At 46.5% G+C, this 18623-nt stretch overlaps 1 protein-coding gene across 9 annotated transcripts in view; it reads left to right on the top strand.

Moving 5' to 3' along the window:
- The window catches only part of Cep164 (centrosomal protein 164kDa), a 62022-nt gene that overhangs the window by 15263 nt on the left and 28136 nt on the right, over nucleotides 1–18623 (top strand). For 7 of the 9 annotated variants that reach the window (XM_013009868.1, XM_013009867.1, XM_013009873.1 and 4 more), the window contains exons 4-7: nucleotides 275–479; nucleotides 7904–8059; nucleotides 8710–8844; nucleotides 10979–11056. In XM_013009868.1, coding sequence (XP_012865322.1) covers nucleotides 275–479; nucleotides 7904–8059; nucleotides 8710–8844; nucleotides 10979–11056 — 574 coding nt within the window. The remainder of the gene's footprint in view (nucleotides 1–274; nucleotides 480–7903; nucleotides 8060–8709; nucleotides 8845–10978; nucleotides 11057–18623) is intronic. The other 2 variants (XM_013009871.1, XM_013009874.1) reach the window with 2 other exon arrangements.

Here is an 18623-nt window from a genome sequence, read left to right on the forward strand (position 1 = left end):
GTATGGCTAGTAAAGATCTTCTCCCAATCTGTGGGCTTTCTATTGATCTTGCTAGCTATGTCATTTGCCCTGCAGAAGCTCTGCAACTTTATGCTGGGGATTTAATTTTTTGAGTTCCAACAACCCTTGTCCGTTTGTATGGCTAGTGAAGATCTTCTCCCAATCCGTGGGCTTTCTATTGATCTTGCTAGCTATGTCCTTTGCCATGCAGAAGCTCTGCAACTTTATGCAATCCCATTTGAGGAACTAACTTTTGAACTCTGCTTATCCCCAGCCAGGACATCACAGGTGATATTTACTACTTCAACTTCGCCAATGGGCAGTCCATGTGGGACCATCCATGTGATGAGCACTATCGGAACTTGGTGATCCAGGAGCGAGAGAAGCTATCTACTCCTGGGGCCACTAAGAAGAAAGATAAGAAAAAGAAGAAGGAAAAGAAAAGCAAGAAGGACAAAGAGACCACCAAAAGTCCCCGGGTAAGTAAGTGGGTGTCAGCTTCCAGGGAGGCAGGGTTGAAACCTGAGGGGTATTGGATATCTCTAGATGTCTGTAGCAGGGAACAACAGCAATCCAGCTTTAGTGGCACACACCTATAAGCCTGTTACTCAGAAGGCTGAAGCAGGTGTTTAAAAGGCCAGTCTGGGTTATATAGTGAGACCCTGTCTCAAACAACCCTTCCCCCCCCCCAAGAAAAACCCCAATAATAAATTCAAAAGTACATCATCTAAAGTTTGCCTATCTTCTGGCTGACTTTTTTCTTCAGTTTCCAGGATTGTTAACTTCTTTAAATAATTTCTTTCCTTGGGAAGTATGTGTTATATAACAGAATAGAGCACACTCTGTCCAGGATGGTGTTTTGTAGAAATCTGGGAAGAGGTGGTGTGTGTCATTCTGGAATAGTCGATGAGGCCAGTGTGCCTAGATGAATGGGTGTGGGCTCATGTTTGTCTTTAAGTGGTATGAATTTCATTATCAGAACACCCATGCCTTCAGGATTCAAATGAGAGCTCTGGGCTTTCTCTCCTCTGTGGCTTGCCCTTGTGGACAGCATCCTTGGTTAGTGATAGGTAACTGACATTGAATTACATCCTGCTCACTGTGGTCTTTGAATAGTTTTTGTACTGAGTTCAAGGAACTCTTACTCATGTGTGATCTGGAAGGTGGTAATGATTGCCCTTATTTTAGTGGTAGCTGTACTGACATGAGACCCAGGCTCTTGCTGAATGCTGGTATACAGGGAGCATGCCTCGTTTTCTTCATCTAGCTGTGGGTGGGAGGCCATACTGAGGGGAGGGGTCAGTAGCTCTACGAGGAAGGGTGCATGAAGGAACTCTGTACTCAGTTCAGCCAGGTGGTGAGCCCTGGGAATATTTTTTCCACCCTCTCAATGGCCTAGTTGTTTTTTCCTTTGTCCTTTTTCTTTTTCATTTTCCATTAGAGTTTCTTTTGCCTTCCTGCCTGCTTTCCTTCCTTCCCTTCCTTCCCTTCCTTCCCTCCCTTCATTTCCCTCCCTTTCCTATCCTTTCCCTCCCTTTCCTTTCCTTTCCTTTCCTTTCTTCCCTCCCTCTCTCCTTCCCTCCCTCCCTCCTTTTTTGGTGGTGCTAGGGATGAACCAAGGACCTCATTCACACTAGAAGCACTTTACTACTTAGCTACACACTCAGCCCTGTCTTTTTTCAATTATTGCTTTAAACAGTTGTTGATTCATTTGGCATTTTAAAAAATAATGTTGAAGCTTTGTTACTGCTCCCCCCTCCTTCCTCTCCTTGACATATTATTCATGAAACTAAGGAACAAGATAAAAGGTCTCTTCTTCTAGACAGAGAAAAGGAGACAGGTGATTTCCAAAATAGTTTGAATTTTTCTTTTTTTTTGCTAGTCTTGTGGCTTGATGGGGCTTGAACTCAGGGTCTGGGCACTGTCCCTTAGCTGCTTTTTACTCAAGGCTAGCACTCTACCTCCTGAGCCACAGAACCAGTTCTAGCTTTTTCTGTTTATGTGGTACTGAGGCATCGAACCCAAGGCTTCATGTGTGCTAGGCAAGTACTTTACCCGTAACTTCTAGCCTAGGTTGAATTTTTAACATAAGTTTGAAAGGCATAAGGAGGCTGATAGACTTTTCAGTAGCCCTGGATTATTTGAAATGATATGAAAGAACCTGAGAAGCTCTGGCATGACCCATGGTAGAAGAGGGAGTGAACTGAGGGTTCTAGACTTGGGTGACAGTCTCAGTTCTGGTTGAGTGTGAGTTTCTGGAGTTCCTTGTTAGCAATGCTCTCTTCTATGATTTTGGAAAATGAGGACAGTCAGATAGCCCTGCACGATCAGGCTGGTTCTGAGGATTTAGATCAAGCTCCTCAAGTTTGAGTTTGTGCAGGGATAGGTGTGAGGTAGGAGGGCTACCTGGGTTTAGGGGGTTTTAGGCCTCTGAAAGTGTGTGTGCCCCTAGCTGGGTAAGGTTTACAGTGAATATGTTCAGGATATAGTTGAATTTGTTAGGGTTTTCCTAGCCCCAAGGTTCTATGACTGGACATGTAAGGAGTACCAACTTATGCCTTTGGTAGAAGGGTACTAGAGTTTTGAAATCTCAGGCCACTGGATGAACTTTTCCTCATGTGTCCCTCTTAGGAAATTTCTGGGAACCCTCCGTAAGTATAGCAGGTTTTATAAAATTATCTGAAGAACTTGAGGTCTAGATGATACCTCAGGGATAGCTTAGCTGCTAGTTTTCAGGCTTTGGTTGGTAGTAAAGTCCATGTCTTCACATCAGTTCCTCTGTAGAGGTTTAGCTTATAAAAAATAAACGAAATGTCCCTGATTTCTCTGGGGATGTGGGTCATGGTACTTAGGTCCTCCACACACTATTGCTGCCCCTTTGTGCTGAGCCCCAGGTTCCATGTGGCAAGGGTGCAGGCCCTCTTTATAGAGGGAAACTGGGCCCCCGAAAACAATGTATATTTGGCCTGAGGGAGTTTTTAACTTTTCTTCTCGCTTTGGTTTCTGTGTTACTTTAAAGGGAGGGTGGGTTTCTGTCAAGGGCTTCTCAAGGGCTGAGGTAGCACATATAAAATGCTTTCTCTTAGTTTTCTCTGCATGTTTGTATGCCCATCTAGGAAACACAGCCTGAGCAGGGACTTCTGCCTTCTTCCCTCTTCCTCCGTGGTCCATCCCCTCTCCCAGCACCTGGGCTTGCTGATCTGGACTTAGATCAAGAGATGCAGGCTAAAAGTGAGGGTTCCTTTAAGAAAGGGAAGAGTCCATGTATGCCTCTTATGGGTGCCCTCCCTAGCAAATTGCAGCCACTCTCCAAAGGCCAAGCTTCCAGAACCCATCCGATCTTTGCCGACGTGGAGAAAATCTTAGGCAGGGTTCCAGCCCAATGTAGGACAGAATTAGGTGATCAGCAGGGTCTGGAGATACCCCAGAAGGCAACAGAGAAAATCTACCTGGGGTTTTCCGACCCTGAAATAGAAGAGCTGGAAATAAGGACCAGACAGCAGAAACCTGGTGCCCTATGCCCTCAGAACACTGGGCCTTTCCTAGATGGGCTAGGATGCAGGACCAAGATCCCTGTCCACACCAAGCTTTCTGATACCATCGATGGCCTGCAGCTGAAAGGGGAGCAACAGAGCCACAGCATAGCCACACTGAGTCCAACTGGCCCTGGAGCAGACAAGGGTCAGAGTTTCATTCCCTTGCTGCCCCCTGAGGAAGAACCCTCTTTGTCCCTTTGTTCTGACCACATGTTGTCTCCTCCGAAGTACAAGTTCTTACTAGATAGCAGCCCAGCTGAAGACCTGAGCTGGCAGCACGTCCTCGGGGAAGGTGTGGGTCTGGGCTGGGGGAGGCGAAGGAGAGAGACTGCAGGACTGTGGATGGGGCAAGTCTCCAAGCATGTCAATAAGGACATCCCAGGGAGTTGCAAAGAAACTGAGCCTGATGCCTCTGCGGCTCCAGGGGCGGCCACAGCCGAAGATCCACCCCAGGGCCTTTTACTAATACCACCCGATACCCTGGCATCAGAACCAGCTCGGAATGCCTCTGCAGGGGATTCGCCTAAAGAGAAGACACCCCCCCAAGAATCTCCAGAGACCCTCAGGGAAGATAGGAATCCTAGTGGGTCTGAGGCTGGCTTGGAGAGCAGCAGTGGCAGTTGTGGCAGCCCAGCCTCACCCTTGGGCTCTCATATCCTAGGTGAGGTGCACAATATCCCTTGGGACCTGCAGAGCTCTTGGGCATCTGTGGTAGTCACGGGTCCGTCAGGCCCTGGGCCCAGGGACCCAGCCTCCTGTCCTTACCTGGTGCCTGAGCTGTCCCAAGTGCAGAGCTCTGCTGAGGAGCAGTCACACAGTGAAGACTACTCTGAGGATCAGAGGCTCTACCAGCACATCCTGCAGATGGTCAAGATCTCCAGGCAGCTAGAGGGCCTGGGGCTGCCCCAGAGCATGCAGGAAACGCCATGCAAAGACATCGCCAGCATGGTCTGTTTCATGGCCACAGAGTCTTCCAGGATGTCTAGTGAGGGTGAGAATGAGGCCGTCAGAGCCATGGAGAGGGACCCAAGATTTCTAACCTGGGGCCCAGAGCTGCTGGAACATCCTCAGGAGCTGGCCCTGGCCTCTGAAGGACAGGAGGCCTCTCAGCAAGCACATTGCCAGCCAGGCAGCAGCTCCCCCCAGCAGGGGCTGGTAGAGCTGAGTTCTGACACTGGGCTCACTGCAGAGCCAGGCGAGATGAAGCTTCTTAACCAGGTAGGCATCTCAGAGAGAATGGCCTAAAGCCCCAGGCCTTGGTGACCGGAGCAGGGCGGGGGAGCTGGTGGAGCTGATGTAGCTGACGTCGCTGATGTCTACTACAGCCACCCAGTCTGCTTTCTTGTTCCCTTCTCTTGGTAACTGTGCTAACTGTTCTTAATTCCCTAAGTGGCCATCCTATTGGGATGATAGGTATTTCAAATTAGTTCTGCTCTATTACCTGCAAGGTAGAATTGAATGTATTTATGATTTCCTTTCCTTGCATCTAACTGTAATTCATAGGTGGCTCACATGATTGCAGGTGACTGAGTGTGAGTGTGGACAGGGTGGCCTTTCCCCAGGATATGGGGTACCCTCAGGGATTTGGGAAGCCTTTCCCTTGAGTTGATTCTAGAGAGAGGGAGGCACCCTACTCCAAAACTCTGAACTCATCCCTTCTGGGAGGCATACAGAACCAGAGTTAATATTTTCACAAAGGAGTAAAGCTCACAGTTCTCTATCATCTAGTCAGCTGCTTCTGTCCTTTTCTCTTAGGGTCCCCTGAAAATTGCATGACCAACCAGTGTCATTCTGTATAGATCATATTTGTGACTTCATTTCTTTCCCCACTGGGATTTGCTGAGGGCCTGTCATTCTGAGTCTTTGTTGCCTCAAAAAGTGACCCTTTTCTTCATTCAGAAGGAGTCAAGTTGGATCAGAGGCCATGGTGATCAGTGTCAACTTTGCTGTGGTCCAGCTGTGGCTTTACCCAGTTGTTCCCTCTGGTTCCTAATTGCCAACAGAACTGGTACTCGGTTAGTGCTAATAACTACTGTAGCACTATAAATATCAGATAAGCTTCAGATTATCCTGAAAGTTTTAATTAGCCCAATGGCAGCAAGTTTATCTGCTCTGGAAGGACAACGCCACGCGTAGCCCCACACTCAGAGTTAATGGCCAGCTATAGAAGATGATCAGCTAGGAGCCAGGAATGTATAATTTCCCTGCTAACCACTGATTTAGTAAAGGCCTGGGAGAACAAAGCCCTCAGCATGCCTGTCTCCTTGCTCAGGCCCCCAGTACGCTAGCAAATTAGCCATGTTAGGAGTCTGTAATTTTCTATAAATACAGTGTGGGAAGAATGGTGCTTGCTGATACGCTGGGGCTGTTGGAAGGGCTGAAGATGGGAGGAGCAGGCTGTTGGCTTGCAGTTCACTCAAAGAAGCTTTTTTCTTTTTGGCTTTTGATCCTGCTGGATTCAGAAGGCAGCATGAAGTACGATAACCCAGGGCTCACTTCCATCACTGCCCCTCTGTGACTCTGTGACTTTGGACTCTTGACGACCTTACCCACCTCGGGTTGTTGTGAGAGTAAAATGAGACATTGTGCCAGTGGCTGGTGCTCAAGCCTTTCTCAGTTGTCCGTCAGTAGTGCCTTTTCTGCAACAGGCCAGATGATGAGGAATCTGCACAGGTTCAGGAGTGGGGCTCATCTCCCCTTTCTTTCAACTGAGCCTTTGTGTATACACGTGTGTGTGGGGCGGGGTAGGGGTAGTGGGTCCTGGGGCTTGAAGTCAGGAGGGTATGGGTGCTATTTCTGAGCTTTTTAGGCTAAAGGCTAGTGCTCTACTGAGTGAGCCACAGCTCTACTTTTTTTTTTTTTTTGGTGATTAATTGGAGAGACTCACAGACTTTCCTGCTTAGGCTTGCTTCAAACCACAATCCTCAGATCTCAGACTCCTGAATAGCTTATGGCATGAGCTACGGGCACCTGGCATCAGATGCCTTTGATGCCCTCCCTGTGCAGAAGCAAGCTTCTCTGGGGCATGCCTGGTGGCCTGGCCCCTAGGTTAGGCTGTGGTGGAGAAGATGGCTGACTTGAACAAAGATTTCCATCTCTCTTCAGTCCCTGTGGAATTAGATTTTTTTTTCTTTTCTGTCTTGGGGCTTGAACTCAGGACCTGAGCTCTCTCCCTGAGCCTCTTTGTGCTCAAGGCTAGCACTCTATCACTTGAGCCACAGCGATACTTCCAGCCTTTTTTGAGTTGTTTATTTGGAAATAAGAGTCTCATGGACTTTTCTGTCTGTGCTGGCTTCACACTGTGATCCATAGATCTGAGCCTCCTGAGTAGCTAGGATTACAGGTGTGAGCCACCGGCACTCAGTTAGGAATGGCATTTTTGCTTTGTTCTATGCATTTTAAATTTGAGAAAAAGAATTTTGAAGAGCTTTTCATAAATTGACCCCAGGATGCTATCCTAGCCTCTATTTCTATTAAGCCCAGATGATCACAGTGTGAATGCCATAATATTGACATGGCCCTGACTCCTGACCCTGACTCTCAAAAGGTCCCTTGCTTTCATCTGACTGGAGCAGCTCTGCAAACCTCAGGGCATAGCAGGTACCCTGGTGGATTAGTAAACTGGGGTTTCACACCTTCTGACCCCATCCTGGTCCCCCTTTCCCTCTCCTTCCTCACTAGTATGGAGCCTTTGCATGGCCCTCCTGAGAAGAGAGAAGAGAAGACCTGGTCAGTCCACTGCCGCCCCTTCCCCTGGGCAAGAGACCTTCTAGCCCCTTTCCTCATCAGTAGAGAGGGGGAAGAGTTCTTTTTGTTGCTCAAGCATACTTTTCACAGTTACTTACTTTGATTAAAGGCAGACGTGCCCATAGTTGAAGTCAAAGCTCCTGACAGGTATACAATAAAAAGGAGCAGTCCTCCGTGTGCAGCGCCGCCCTCCTCAGAAGCCTCCCCTTCTTTCCTGGTGTTTACTTCCATCTTTGGTAATCATATGCTGAGGCTGCTTTTTCTTGATACATCAGTTTTAAACATTATCTATTGAAATTTCTTCTGGTAGCTGAGGGTTTTATGTCTGCCTTTCCTTCCCGCATACTTCTGTATGGCTTCTGGAAGGAGAACAGAACCCATGCAGCATCTGCCAGATGTGAGAGAACTGTTTATGTGAGATGGCATCCGAGAGATGTGATTTCTCACACAGTTGGTACAATGGTAATTTCTGGATGTTGTGTTTCATTAGCAGCCTCCAAGTGGAGGCGGTTTAAATTTGAGCGGGCAAGATTTAGATGTTTTATTTTTATATCTGTCTCCAACATTTTCAGAGTCACATGGTATCTGGGGTTTGTAACAAAATGTTTTCTGTCGCCCAGGCCCTGGGTTCCTCCTTAGCCCCAGTGCACGTTCCTCTTTGGGGCCTGGGGCCTTTACGAGGTCATGCGGATGTCCCTCCCTCTGCTGTACTTGGATCTCAAAGCATGAGCCCAGGTAGCGCAACTGAGTCTGGCCAGCTTGGAGAACTCACACTGGTGAGTACTTTTTCTGCTGGGCAGTGTGTTTAGTTGCAGAGCTGCCTTTGTGCCACACTGAGAAACAGAGAAACAGAGCCTAAACTGGGTCTTTGAGTTCATAATCTAGTTCAGGAGAGGAGTCCTGCCTCTGTGGTGCTGGATGTGGACTCTGGACAGAGAAAGGTGGACTGTGGTGCCATAGGGATGTACTGCTCCTGTTCCCTCCCACATAGCCCAGGCAGTGGGAGTTGGAGGAGGGAGTCAATGTTGTGAGGGGGTGGGGTCACTGTTCAGTTTCATGGGTTGGGCGGGACTTGGTTGGGAGCCATCAAGAAAGGAAGTGGAAGCCCGGAGCTGGTGGCTCACGCCTGTAATCCTAGCTACTCAGGAGACTGAGATCTGAGGATCGCGGTTCAAAGCCAGCCCGGGCAAGAGAGACTGTAAGACTCCTATCTCCAATAAACCACCAGAAAACCGGAAGTGGCGCTGTAGCTCAAGTGGTAGAGCGCTTGCCTTGAGCTGAAGAGCTGAGGGATAGCGCCCAAGCCCAGAGTTCAAGCCCCACGACTGACCAAAAAAAAAAAAAGAAAGGAAGTGGGGGAGTCATTCCAGGGTTATTGGGAAGGGCTTCCTGATGAGTTCTTACATGTTCCTTCTCTCTTTTGGAGCCTCCACAGCCTCTTAAGACTTCTGCTTGTGCAAGAGGTCTCTTGGGCACCATCCATCAGGACAAGAATGCTCTCAACCTCTTGGCCTTAGGGGAGGAGACCAATGAGGAGGATGAAGGGGAAAGTGACAACCAGGTAATGTTCAAGTCCTCTCCCTGGTCTATAAATGCTCTGTGCTATTTGCCATTCTAGTGTGTGTGTGTGTATGTGTGTGTGTGTGTATGTGTGTTCTAGTACTGGGACTTGAATTAAGGGTCTTGTGTATTTGCTTTATGTTTTTACTCAAGGCTGGCTCTCTGCCATTTGAGCCATATCTCCATTTCTGGCTTTTTGCTGGTGAATTGGAGATAAAAGTCTCATGGACTTTTCTGTCTGGGCTGGTTTTGAATCTGGAGCCTTAGAGATCAGCTTTCTGAGTAACTAGGATTACAGGCATGAACTATCAGCACCCAGTCATTTTAACAGTTATTTTTTTGGGGGCTGGGAAAGTGGCTCAGTGGTAGAGCACTTGCCTCGCATGCTCGAGGCCCTGGGTTCGATTCCTCAGCACCACATAAGAAAAAAGCCGGAAGTGGTGCTGTGTCTCAAGTGGTAGAGTGCTAGCCTTGAGGTGAAGAGCTGAGGAACAGCACCCAGGCCCAGAGTTCAGGCCCCATGACCGGACCCCCCAAAAAAAAACAAAAACAAAAAACAGTTTTTTTTTTTGTGACAGTCCTGAGGCTTGAACTCAGGGTCTGGGCACCATCTCTGAGCCTTTTTGCTTAAAATAGTGCTCTACCACTTAAGCCACAGTTCCACTTCTTTTTTGGGTGGTTAATTGGAAATAAGACTCTTATAGACTTTCCTACCTGGGCTGTCTTCAAACCATGATCCTCTGATCTTAGCCCCCCTGAGTAGCTAGGATTACAGGACTGAGACACCCGCCTGGTTCACTTTAACCATTTTTAAGTGTATGGTTCAAAGGTGTTAAAAACTAATAATGTTGTGCTACTGTCACTGCTATCAGTTTCTAAAACTTATTCATAATTCCAAATAGAAGCTATATCCATTCAATGGTAGCTCTTTCCAGTCTCTGGTGATTTCTAATCTAGTCTGTGAATTTGCCTGTTTGAGAGATGTCTTATCAGCACCAACATAAACAATATTTTTCTTCTTGTATTTGGCATCTTTCACTTAGTAAATTTTCAAGGTTCGTGTTATAGCATGTATTAGAATTTCATTACTTTTGAAGGTTAAATGATACTCCAGTGTATACATATTTTGCTTTTCCACTCAGTTCTTGTCGAGTGCATGATGCTATTTTAAAGTAAAAATGAGTGAGTATGGTAGGCACACCAGGGAGGTGGGCCTTGGAGGATCACAGCATCAGAGTTTGCAACGTGCCATTTCAGTCAAGACTAAGTCTAGTGGCACGCACCTGTTATTTGGGTGCAGTACACAAGCTTGTCATCCTAGAGACAAAGGAAAGCCCAATTAGGAGGGTCGAAGTCCAGGCTTACCTGGGCAAAAAGTTAAGACCCTTTCTTGAGGATACCAATACAAAAAGGGACCAGCTCAAGTTGTAGACTGCTGGCTTAGCATTCTGAGTTCAGATCTCAGTACTGTCAAAAAAAAAAAAGTAAAAAATGGATTTCCAGATGATAGCCTCCTTTCTTGATTGGTCTATATGCCTGCTAGGTCTGATCCGGAAAGTAGAACCAACAGGAGCTGGCTGGCACAAAGCATTGTGCACGCCAGTGAGGCCTTCTTAGTAGAGGACCTTCCCTGGAGTCCTCTGAGACCTTGCCTGGATACTATCTGTTAGCTCAGCCCTACCCTGTCCTCCCTCTGCAGGCCCTCACCTGGGCTGACCAATCCCCTTGAACTTAACTATTTGTTTTTTTGTCGGTCGTGGGGCTTGAACTCTGGGCTTGGGTACTATCTCTCAGCTCTTCAGCTCAAGGAGAGCGCTCTACTGCTTGAGTCACAGCGCCACTTCCAAACTTAACTACTTGTCTTTTTCTTTTTTTGGCGGTTGTGGGGCTTGAACTCTGGGCCTGGGCGCTGTCCCTCAGCTCTTCAGCTCAAGGTGAGCGCTCTACCACTTGAGCTACAGCGCCACTTCCGGTTTTCTAGTGGTTTATTGGAGATAGGAGTCTCACGGCCTCTCCTGCCAGGGCTGGCTTTGAACCATGATCCTCAGATTTCAGCCTCCTGAGTAGCTAGGATTACAGGCGTGAGCCACCGGCGCCTGGCTCAAACTTAACTTCTTGTAACCGCTTGTTTCCAGAGTGCCCGAAGTCCCAGCGAGCTTCTTAAGAATCTGCACCTGGACCTTGAGGCCCTGGGGGATAACTTTGCCTATGAGGTGAGACATGAGCTTGTTGATAAACACATGTCAGTGTGCCCCTCCTTCCTTCTAGGCTTTTCTTATCAGTAGGAGGCATATTTGGAAAGAGAAGCATTTTGTCTAGTCTTGATCAGAATTTCTGGAGTTTGGAGCATTTTTTGGTTTATTTATGTATCAGATAACCATTTATTATGGAAAGTTCCCACATGGAGCTCTTTGCTAAGTGCTATAGGTCACATGAGTGTAAATGAGATATGCTTCCTGCCTGCTCAGATTATAAAGTCTCGTAGACTTTAGGGGAAGAAATTTGTTGTCTGGACTTCAGGGAAACCTGTTGGAGATGACATTTGGCCTGTGTCTTGAAAGGTAGCTAAGTTTTAGATTTGGAGGTTATAAGAGAATAATATAGCAAATGAACAGCTTGAACAAAAGTTCAAGGACTGAAATACGGTAGTCTGTTTTCTACTGTCATCAGAATGTTCGTGTGTGTGTGTGTGTGTGTGTGTGTGTGTGAAATGAGGCTTGAACTCAGGTCCTGGGTTTGTGTGTGTGTGTGTGTGTGTGTGTGTGTGTGTGTGTGTGTGAGAAATGAGGCTTGAATTCTGGGCCTGGGCGCTGTCCCTCAGCTCTTCAGCTCAAGGCGAGCACTCTACCACTTTGAGCTACAGCGCCACTTCTGGTTTTCTGGTGGTTTATTGGAGATAGGAGTCTCACGGTCTCTCCTGCCCAGGCTGGTTTTGAACCGAGATCCTCAGATCTCAGCCTCCTGAGTAGCTAGGATTACAGGCGTGAGCCACCGTCTCACAGACTTTCCTGCTGGCTTTGAACTACAATCCTCAGATCTCAGCCTCTTGAGTAGCTAGGATTACAGGCATGAGCCACCAGCACCTGGCTCAGACTGTTCTCTGTAAAGAACAGTAAATCTCATCTTGGTGTTGAAATAACTGTTTGTCTTTGTATTTGGAAAGGAACATTCCCTACTATATGTTTTTTGTCTAGTCTGATTCTAGTGTGTGCGTGCATGTGTGCGTGTGTGTGCACCAGTCCTGGAACTTGAACTCAGGGCCTGGGCACTGTTCCTGAGCTTTTTGGTTAGGCATAATCAGATATGTTTTGATTGTGACTTCAGCATTTTCTAACAAATAGGGTACTTTTTCCCCCTAAATGTCCCATCTGTATCATCCACCTGATACATTCTTACTTTGGCACTCTTCCTTCTGATTGGGGCCTGGTCTGGGGTAAAGAATTTAGTGTGGGGGCTGGGAAGGTGGCTCAGTGGTAGAGCACTTGCCTTGCATGCATGAGGCCCTGGGTTCGATTCCTCAGCACCACATAAGCAAAAAGAACTGGCCCCCCCCCCCAAAAAAAAAAAAAGAATTTAGTGTGCTTGGAGCCAGGTGCTGATGGCTCACACCTGTAATCCTAGCTACTTAGAGGTTGACATCTGGGGATTGTGGTTCACAACCAGCTTGAGCAGACAAATCTGTAGCCTCTTAACTCCAATTAACCAGCAAAAGACCAGAAGTGGAACACCAGCCTTGAGCAAAGAAGCCAAGCAAGAACATAAGGCCCTTAGTTCAAGACCCAAAAACCAACCCCCCCCCCCCACTCTGAATGTGTTTGGTTTCCTAGTTTTCTGACGCGATAGCTTTATTTTCTTATCACCTACCACTAATCAATATAGACAGATTGATGGAATAAAAAGGAATTGATTAGGTTTGTGCCTGGGAAGATGAACTTGGGTAGGAGTGTCAGGAAGGAAGTCTTGCATTTCCTAGAGACTCAGCAAGTTCAGGGTGGATTCTGCCTCATTCATGTCTGTATGTCTTAACACCTAGCCCAGTTACCTAGAACATAGGAAGTGCTTTGGTATATTTTGTTCAACAATTGAGGAAATGAATAAATGAGCTATACTGGGGTGAGGTGAGTGGTATCTAGGCAGATTGTGAGGCTTTTTTTCCCCTTCCTTTGTCTTTCTCAGTTTCTGGGTTGAGTAGATAGTTGGTACTACTATCAGCTGGTGGGTTGAAGATTCCAGTGTAGATTGGTCATGGTTCACTCTGACTTTGGGCAGACTTTTACTTCATAATGAGTTTCAAATGTCCACAAAACAGATACTTCTTTGACATGTCTTGGATTCTAAAACTTTCTCTTTAACGATATGTGCTTTTTTGGGGGACTGGGAGTTTTTAAACATTTTTTTATTTTTATTTTTTTTATTGTGAAAATACTGTACAGAGGGGTTACAATTACATGGGCAAGATAATGAGTACATTTCTTACCAAGCATTGCAGCCTCCCCCTTTGTTTCCCCTTCTCATCCCTTGATCTCTTTGGCACCACGGTGAGGTGGTTCACAGTGTCTCTCATCCCAGTCTCTAGCATACAGCAAATTCATTTCTTTTCACCACATGGAGTGTTTGGATTGCTATGGAGGAATTAGGCAGAAATAAAACTTTTCTGTTGGGAGATTAGTGATGGGGATGAATGAGGGGTTCTAGACAGGCAAAGCTACCCCTGTGTGGTCCTTGTCCTTTGGAATGGCTTTCATCTCAGTTATAGTCCTTGGCTCCTCTGGGCTGTCCACCTTCCCTTGCCCCTGGCCATTGCAGGCAGCCCATGATAGCTCTCCTTCATGGGTTTGCTTTCCCCCTGTTTCACTGAGCAGTCACTTTGCACAGGATTCCATGAGAGGGCAGTAGGATGGCAAAAATACAGCTCTGTTTCCTTCTCCCTCCGCTGGTGTCAGATCCATTTCTAGTCTATTACAAACCAACAGGGAAAGGTGCGTGAGTGGGGGAGGTAGAGGAGTGGTAAGCAGGCAGTGTGTATGGCCATATGGTGCTGAAGAAAGCCCATCAGCTGGACGGAGGAGCGGGAGGAGCAAGGGCTTAGCAATCACAGGATGATGTCAGTGTGATTGGAAGCGAGAACTACACCAGGGAGCTGTGTGAAGAATTGAGACCAACTGGATGAGTATGAGACTTGGAAAATAAATCAGACTGATGTTTGTCTTGGTGGAGGTCTTCCCAGAGCAGGGTTAATGCTACTACTGCGCCCCCCCCCCTGCAGTGCTGTAAGGATCATAGGAGCCTTGCCTGTTGTCCTGGTAGGGGGTACAGATGGCCATGAACCTGGAGCGCTCATGGCTTTTGGGGAATGTTAAATATTCATATTTATGGGATGGTTCTTACAGACTCCTCCACACATACTCTTTGTGCAGATGGTAAAGTCTTACAGCTTGGGCTGTGGCAGGAGACAGAGGAATGTGAACATGGACAGGCCCAGGGTGAAGCTGGGTTCCCACTGAGCTGGGATGGGAGGCTGTGATGCCTGAGTGTGGATGCTGGTTGGGGGCTTCAGGCTTTGGGTTTGGGTGACAGACAAGCATGGAGTCAGATGTGATGCTTCATGTCCATTTGTGGATGGTCTGTAGCCAGTGTTTGTCTCCAGTGACTTAGACTCATCACTGAAATTAGTCTACATTTGTGCAGAAAGTACAGTCGTTTATTTTAATAATAACCATTTTTAAACAACATATTTAGGCAGGCAGACTAAGGTCAGTCCTGTGATGTGAAAAGTCTGTTTTGGAGGGTGTTGAGGATCAAACCCAGTGCCTTGTTGTTACATACTAAGTATATATTCTACCAACAAATGGTGTCCCAAGCTAAAAATCTTTTGAGGATTTAAACTTGAGAGTTGAATAGACTGGAGCAAAGATTTTTTTTTTTTGTCAGTTGTAGGACTTGAACTTGGGGCTGGGGTGCTGTCCCTGAGCTCTTTTGCTCAAGGCTAGCACTATACCACTTTGAGCCACAGTACAATTTCTGGTTTTCTGGTGGTTAATTGGAGATACGAGTCTCAATGGACTTTCTTGACTGAGCTGGCTTTGAACCGCCATCCTCAGATCTCAGCCTTCTGAGTAGTTAGGATCACAAGGCCTGAGCCACGAACACCTGGCTGAGCAAAGATTTTTATAATCTGATAATGTAATGTTACCAGATTAATGTTTTCTCAGGTTTTTGATTTTTTTCTTTTTTCTTCTGCAGTATTTGAGCTCAAATCTAGGGCTTTGGACATACTAGACAGTGTTCTATTGTGGAGTCACACTCTAACCCACTGATATCCATCCACTGTTTTGATGGGCTACTTGTTTTTTTTTTCATCATTTTGAATAGTTAATGAATAGTTGAAGTTTGTTAAGCTATTTTTCCTTTCAAAATCACCTTAACAAATAGCCTAATCTCTGTATGACTTTGATGCATAAATATTACATTGCCTTTTGGCAGAAATGGGAAGCCTCAACTTTACATCTATACTACATGCTCATCCTTTTAAAAGTGTTTAGCCAATAAGACTTTACCCTGTTATGTGCCAGGTCTTGAGCACAAGAGGGTGCTATCTCTTGAGGGAAACAGACAAGGATACCAGCAATTGTAATATAGCTATTATGGCAGAGGATGGGGAAGACTCTGCCCCAGGAATCAAGAAGGACTGGAAGAGCCAGTGATCTGTGGGGACCAGTTTCAGTTTGTTAGGAGAGAAGTGGGGTGGAGAGAGATTTTGTTTTAAAGGCTGGGGATTTGATTCAGTGATAGAGTACATGCTTATATATGCAAGGCCCTCAGTTGTATCAAATTAATCGATTAAAAAAAAAACTGTGAGCCGGGTGCTGATGGCTCTTGTCTGTAATCCTAGCTACTCAGGAGGCTGAGATCTGAAGATCATAGTTCGAACCCAGCCTCAGCCTAGGTAGGAAAGTCCATGAGACTCTTATTCTTAATAAACCAATAAAAAGCCAAAAGTGGAGCTGTGACTCAAGTGGTAGAACACTAGCCTTGAGAAAAATAACTCAGGGACAGCGTCCAGGCCCTGAGTTCAAGCCCCAGAACCAGCACCAAAAAACAAATTACTCCCCCCCTCAAAAAACCCCAAAACAACAATGTACATAACATATTATTTGTTTCTTTGTTGGTCTTGAGGCTTGAACTCTGGGCCTGGGGACTGTCCCTGAGCTCTTCATTTTAAGGCTAGCACTCTACCACTTGAGCCACAGTGCCACTTCCAGTTTTCTGGTGATTAATTGGAAATAAGAGTCTCACAGACTTTCCTGCCCGGGCTGGCTTTGAACCATAATTCTCAGATCTCAGCCTCCTGAGTAGCTAGGATTACAGGTGTGAGCTCCCAGCTCCCAGCTCCATAACACATTCTTGACATTAAATACCATTTATCCACAGCAGAAGACTCTGTGTGTGTGTGTGTGTGTGTGTGTGTGTGTGTGTGTGTGTGTGTGTGTGTGTGTGTAGGGTATGGCTGGAAATGAGCTCTGAGCAGCCCAGCTCCATAACACATTCTTGACATTAAATACCATTTATCCACAGCAGAAGACTCTGTGTGTGTGTGTGTGTGTGTGTATGTGTGTGTGTGTGTGTGTGTAGGGTATGGCTGGAAATGAGCTCTGAGCAGCTGGCAGGCAAGTGAAGAGGCGTGGACTTTGTCCAGGAGGCACTAGGTACTGTCTGGGGTCTGACACCTCTTCTTGCCTCCTTATCCAAGGTCTCTTGCTAGTTGGTGTTTTTGGGGGGCCAAGCTTCAATCCCAGCTTCAAGCAAGAAAGCCTTCCTTAATCTTGGCCCAGCATGCACTTGGCCAGGTTAGATTGTCCCTCCTTGCTAAGTGAGGAGTGTGGCTAGCTAGACACCCCTTGCCCACCCCAAGAATCTTTCACCTTCTCCTTGGAGACCAGGTGTGGAGCTCCTGCTGAGTGCTGCCTGTTGCTGGGGGCGTGGGGCTGAGGCCTGGCCAGAGCTGGAAGCTGCTTGTCTGAAGGATAGAAGCTTCTTTGCTCAGTGATCGCAGCATATTCACTCCGTTTGAGCTTGGGATGCAGGGAGGTGGCACTGGGCGGTCCCTGCCTCTTCTCCTCCCACCTCTGCTTTTCTTCCAGGGTCAGTCTTGGAGCTAGTGATAATGCCATCCCTGTCTCTAGTGCTTCTTTGCTTTGGGCAGTCGAGGCTCATAACAAGACCCATCTGGAACATTTTACTTTTCTCAATGTTGGCTCAGTTCCCTGAGGGCATAATCTATGTCTGGTCATACTTAGTTTCCTCAAGGTGGTATTGTGCCCATAGATGGTGCTGAGTGGATGAATGAGGGAATCTCATCATTAAACATGGGTTAACATTTATGAGACACTGACAGCATACCAGGCACAGTTCCACTGAATGCTAACTTAGTGCTCGTTCATTTAATCTTCCAAGCATCCCTGTGAGGCAGATACGACTTAGATCCTTGTATATAAGAGGAAGAAACTGAAGCACAGAGAAATGAAATAATCTGCCTACTGTTAAGAGCTTTTTCTGCATCTCTGCATCTGCAAATATAGAGCTAAGATCTAAGCTTAGGCATTCTGTCTCCAAAGCTGACTCTAAACCATGCTGCTTTACTGTCTCCACCATCCTTGATGCTTGGTTAGCTTGTAGGTAAGCCGCCAGACCTTCAGGCAATGACCATGTCTTTGGGCTTCACAGATACTTTATCAGAGAGCATCAGTAGATTCCATATTTTGGGTGTCTCCTTTGACCTTTCCTCTCTTTAGTTGTGATAGCTGGTTTTCTGCCACTATAACGAAATAACTGAAAGAATTTAACAACAACCAAAAAGGTTAAATTTGGCTTAAAGTTTCAGAAGTGCACATCCATGATTGATTTGGCCCCGTTGTTTTGGGCCTGGGATGAGGCTGCACATCCTGATGTGAATGTATGGTAGAGTAAAATAACTTTCATTGTATCCAGGAGTGAAGAAAGGAAGGGACTAAGGTACTACAGTCCCCTTTAAGGGAATGCTCACAATAACCTAAAGATGAGGTCTCACTTCCGAAAAAGTTCTGTCCTTCCTAATAGTGCCACCCCAGGCACCAATTATCCAAAACTCAGGCCTTTCAGGGCCATTCCAGATCCAAACCATAGCATTAATCATGCTTCTTGTTTGAGTTTTTAGGATAGGGAATCAAGAAGTCTTGAAAATCCCTCATCAGAAGTTGTTCAGCCTGACAGCCTAAGTGTTGTTAAGCACAGATGTTTTCTGTGGGGAAGGCTTCTCAGCCTGAGCCCAAGAGAGATCACTGGCTCTATTTCCAAGAGAAGATTTTCTGTTTCTATTTTGGTCAACTTTAAAGAATTCAAGCAAAAGCATCCTTAGATTTTTACTAGTCTTTAGAGTACAGTCTGTGTATAAGAAACAGGGTGTGGCCACTGGCAAAGTGTCCTGCTCAGATCTCCTTTCAAAAGATCCTACTGAGCTGAGAGCCAGGGCTCATGCCTGTATTCCCAGCTACTCAGGAGGCTGAGATCTGAGGATCATGGTTCCAAGCTAATTCTGAACAGGAAAGTCCATAAGATTTACTTCTATTTAACCACCAAAAAGCCTGAAGTGGAGATGTGTCTCAAGTGGTAGTGTGTTAGTTTTCAATGAAAAAGTTAAGGGACAGCACCCAGGACTGAGTTCAAGTCCTAATACCAACACACAAGACACAGACATACACATAGACACACAGACACACAGACACACAGACACACACACACACA

The sequence above is a fragment of the Dipodomys ordii genome, unplaced genomic scaffold (assembly GCF_000151885.1).
Source record: "Dipodomys ordii isolate 6190 unplaced genomic scaffold, Dord_2.0 Scaffold10, whole genome shotgun sequence".
Classification (NCBI taxonomy): Eukaryota; Metazoa; Chordata; class Mammalia; order Rodentia; family Heteromyidae; genus Dipodomys; species Dipodomys ordii.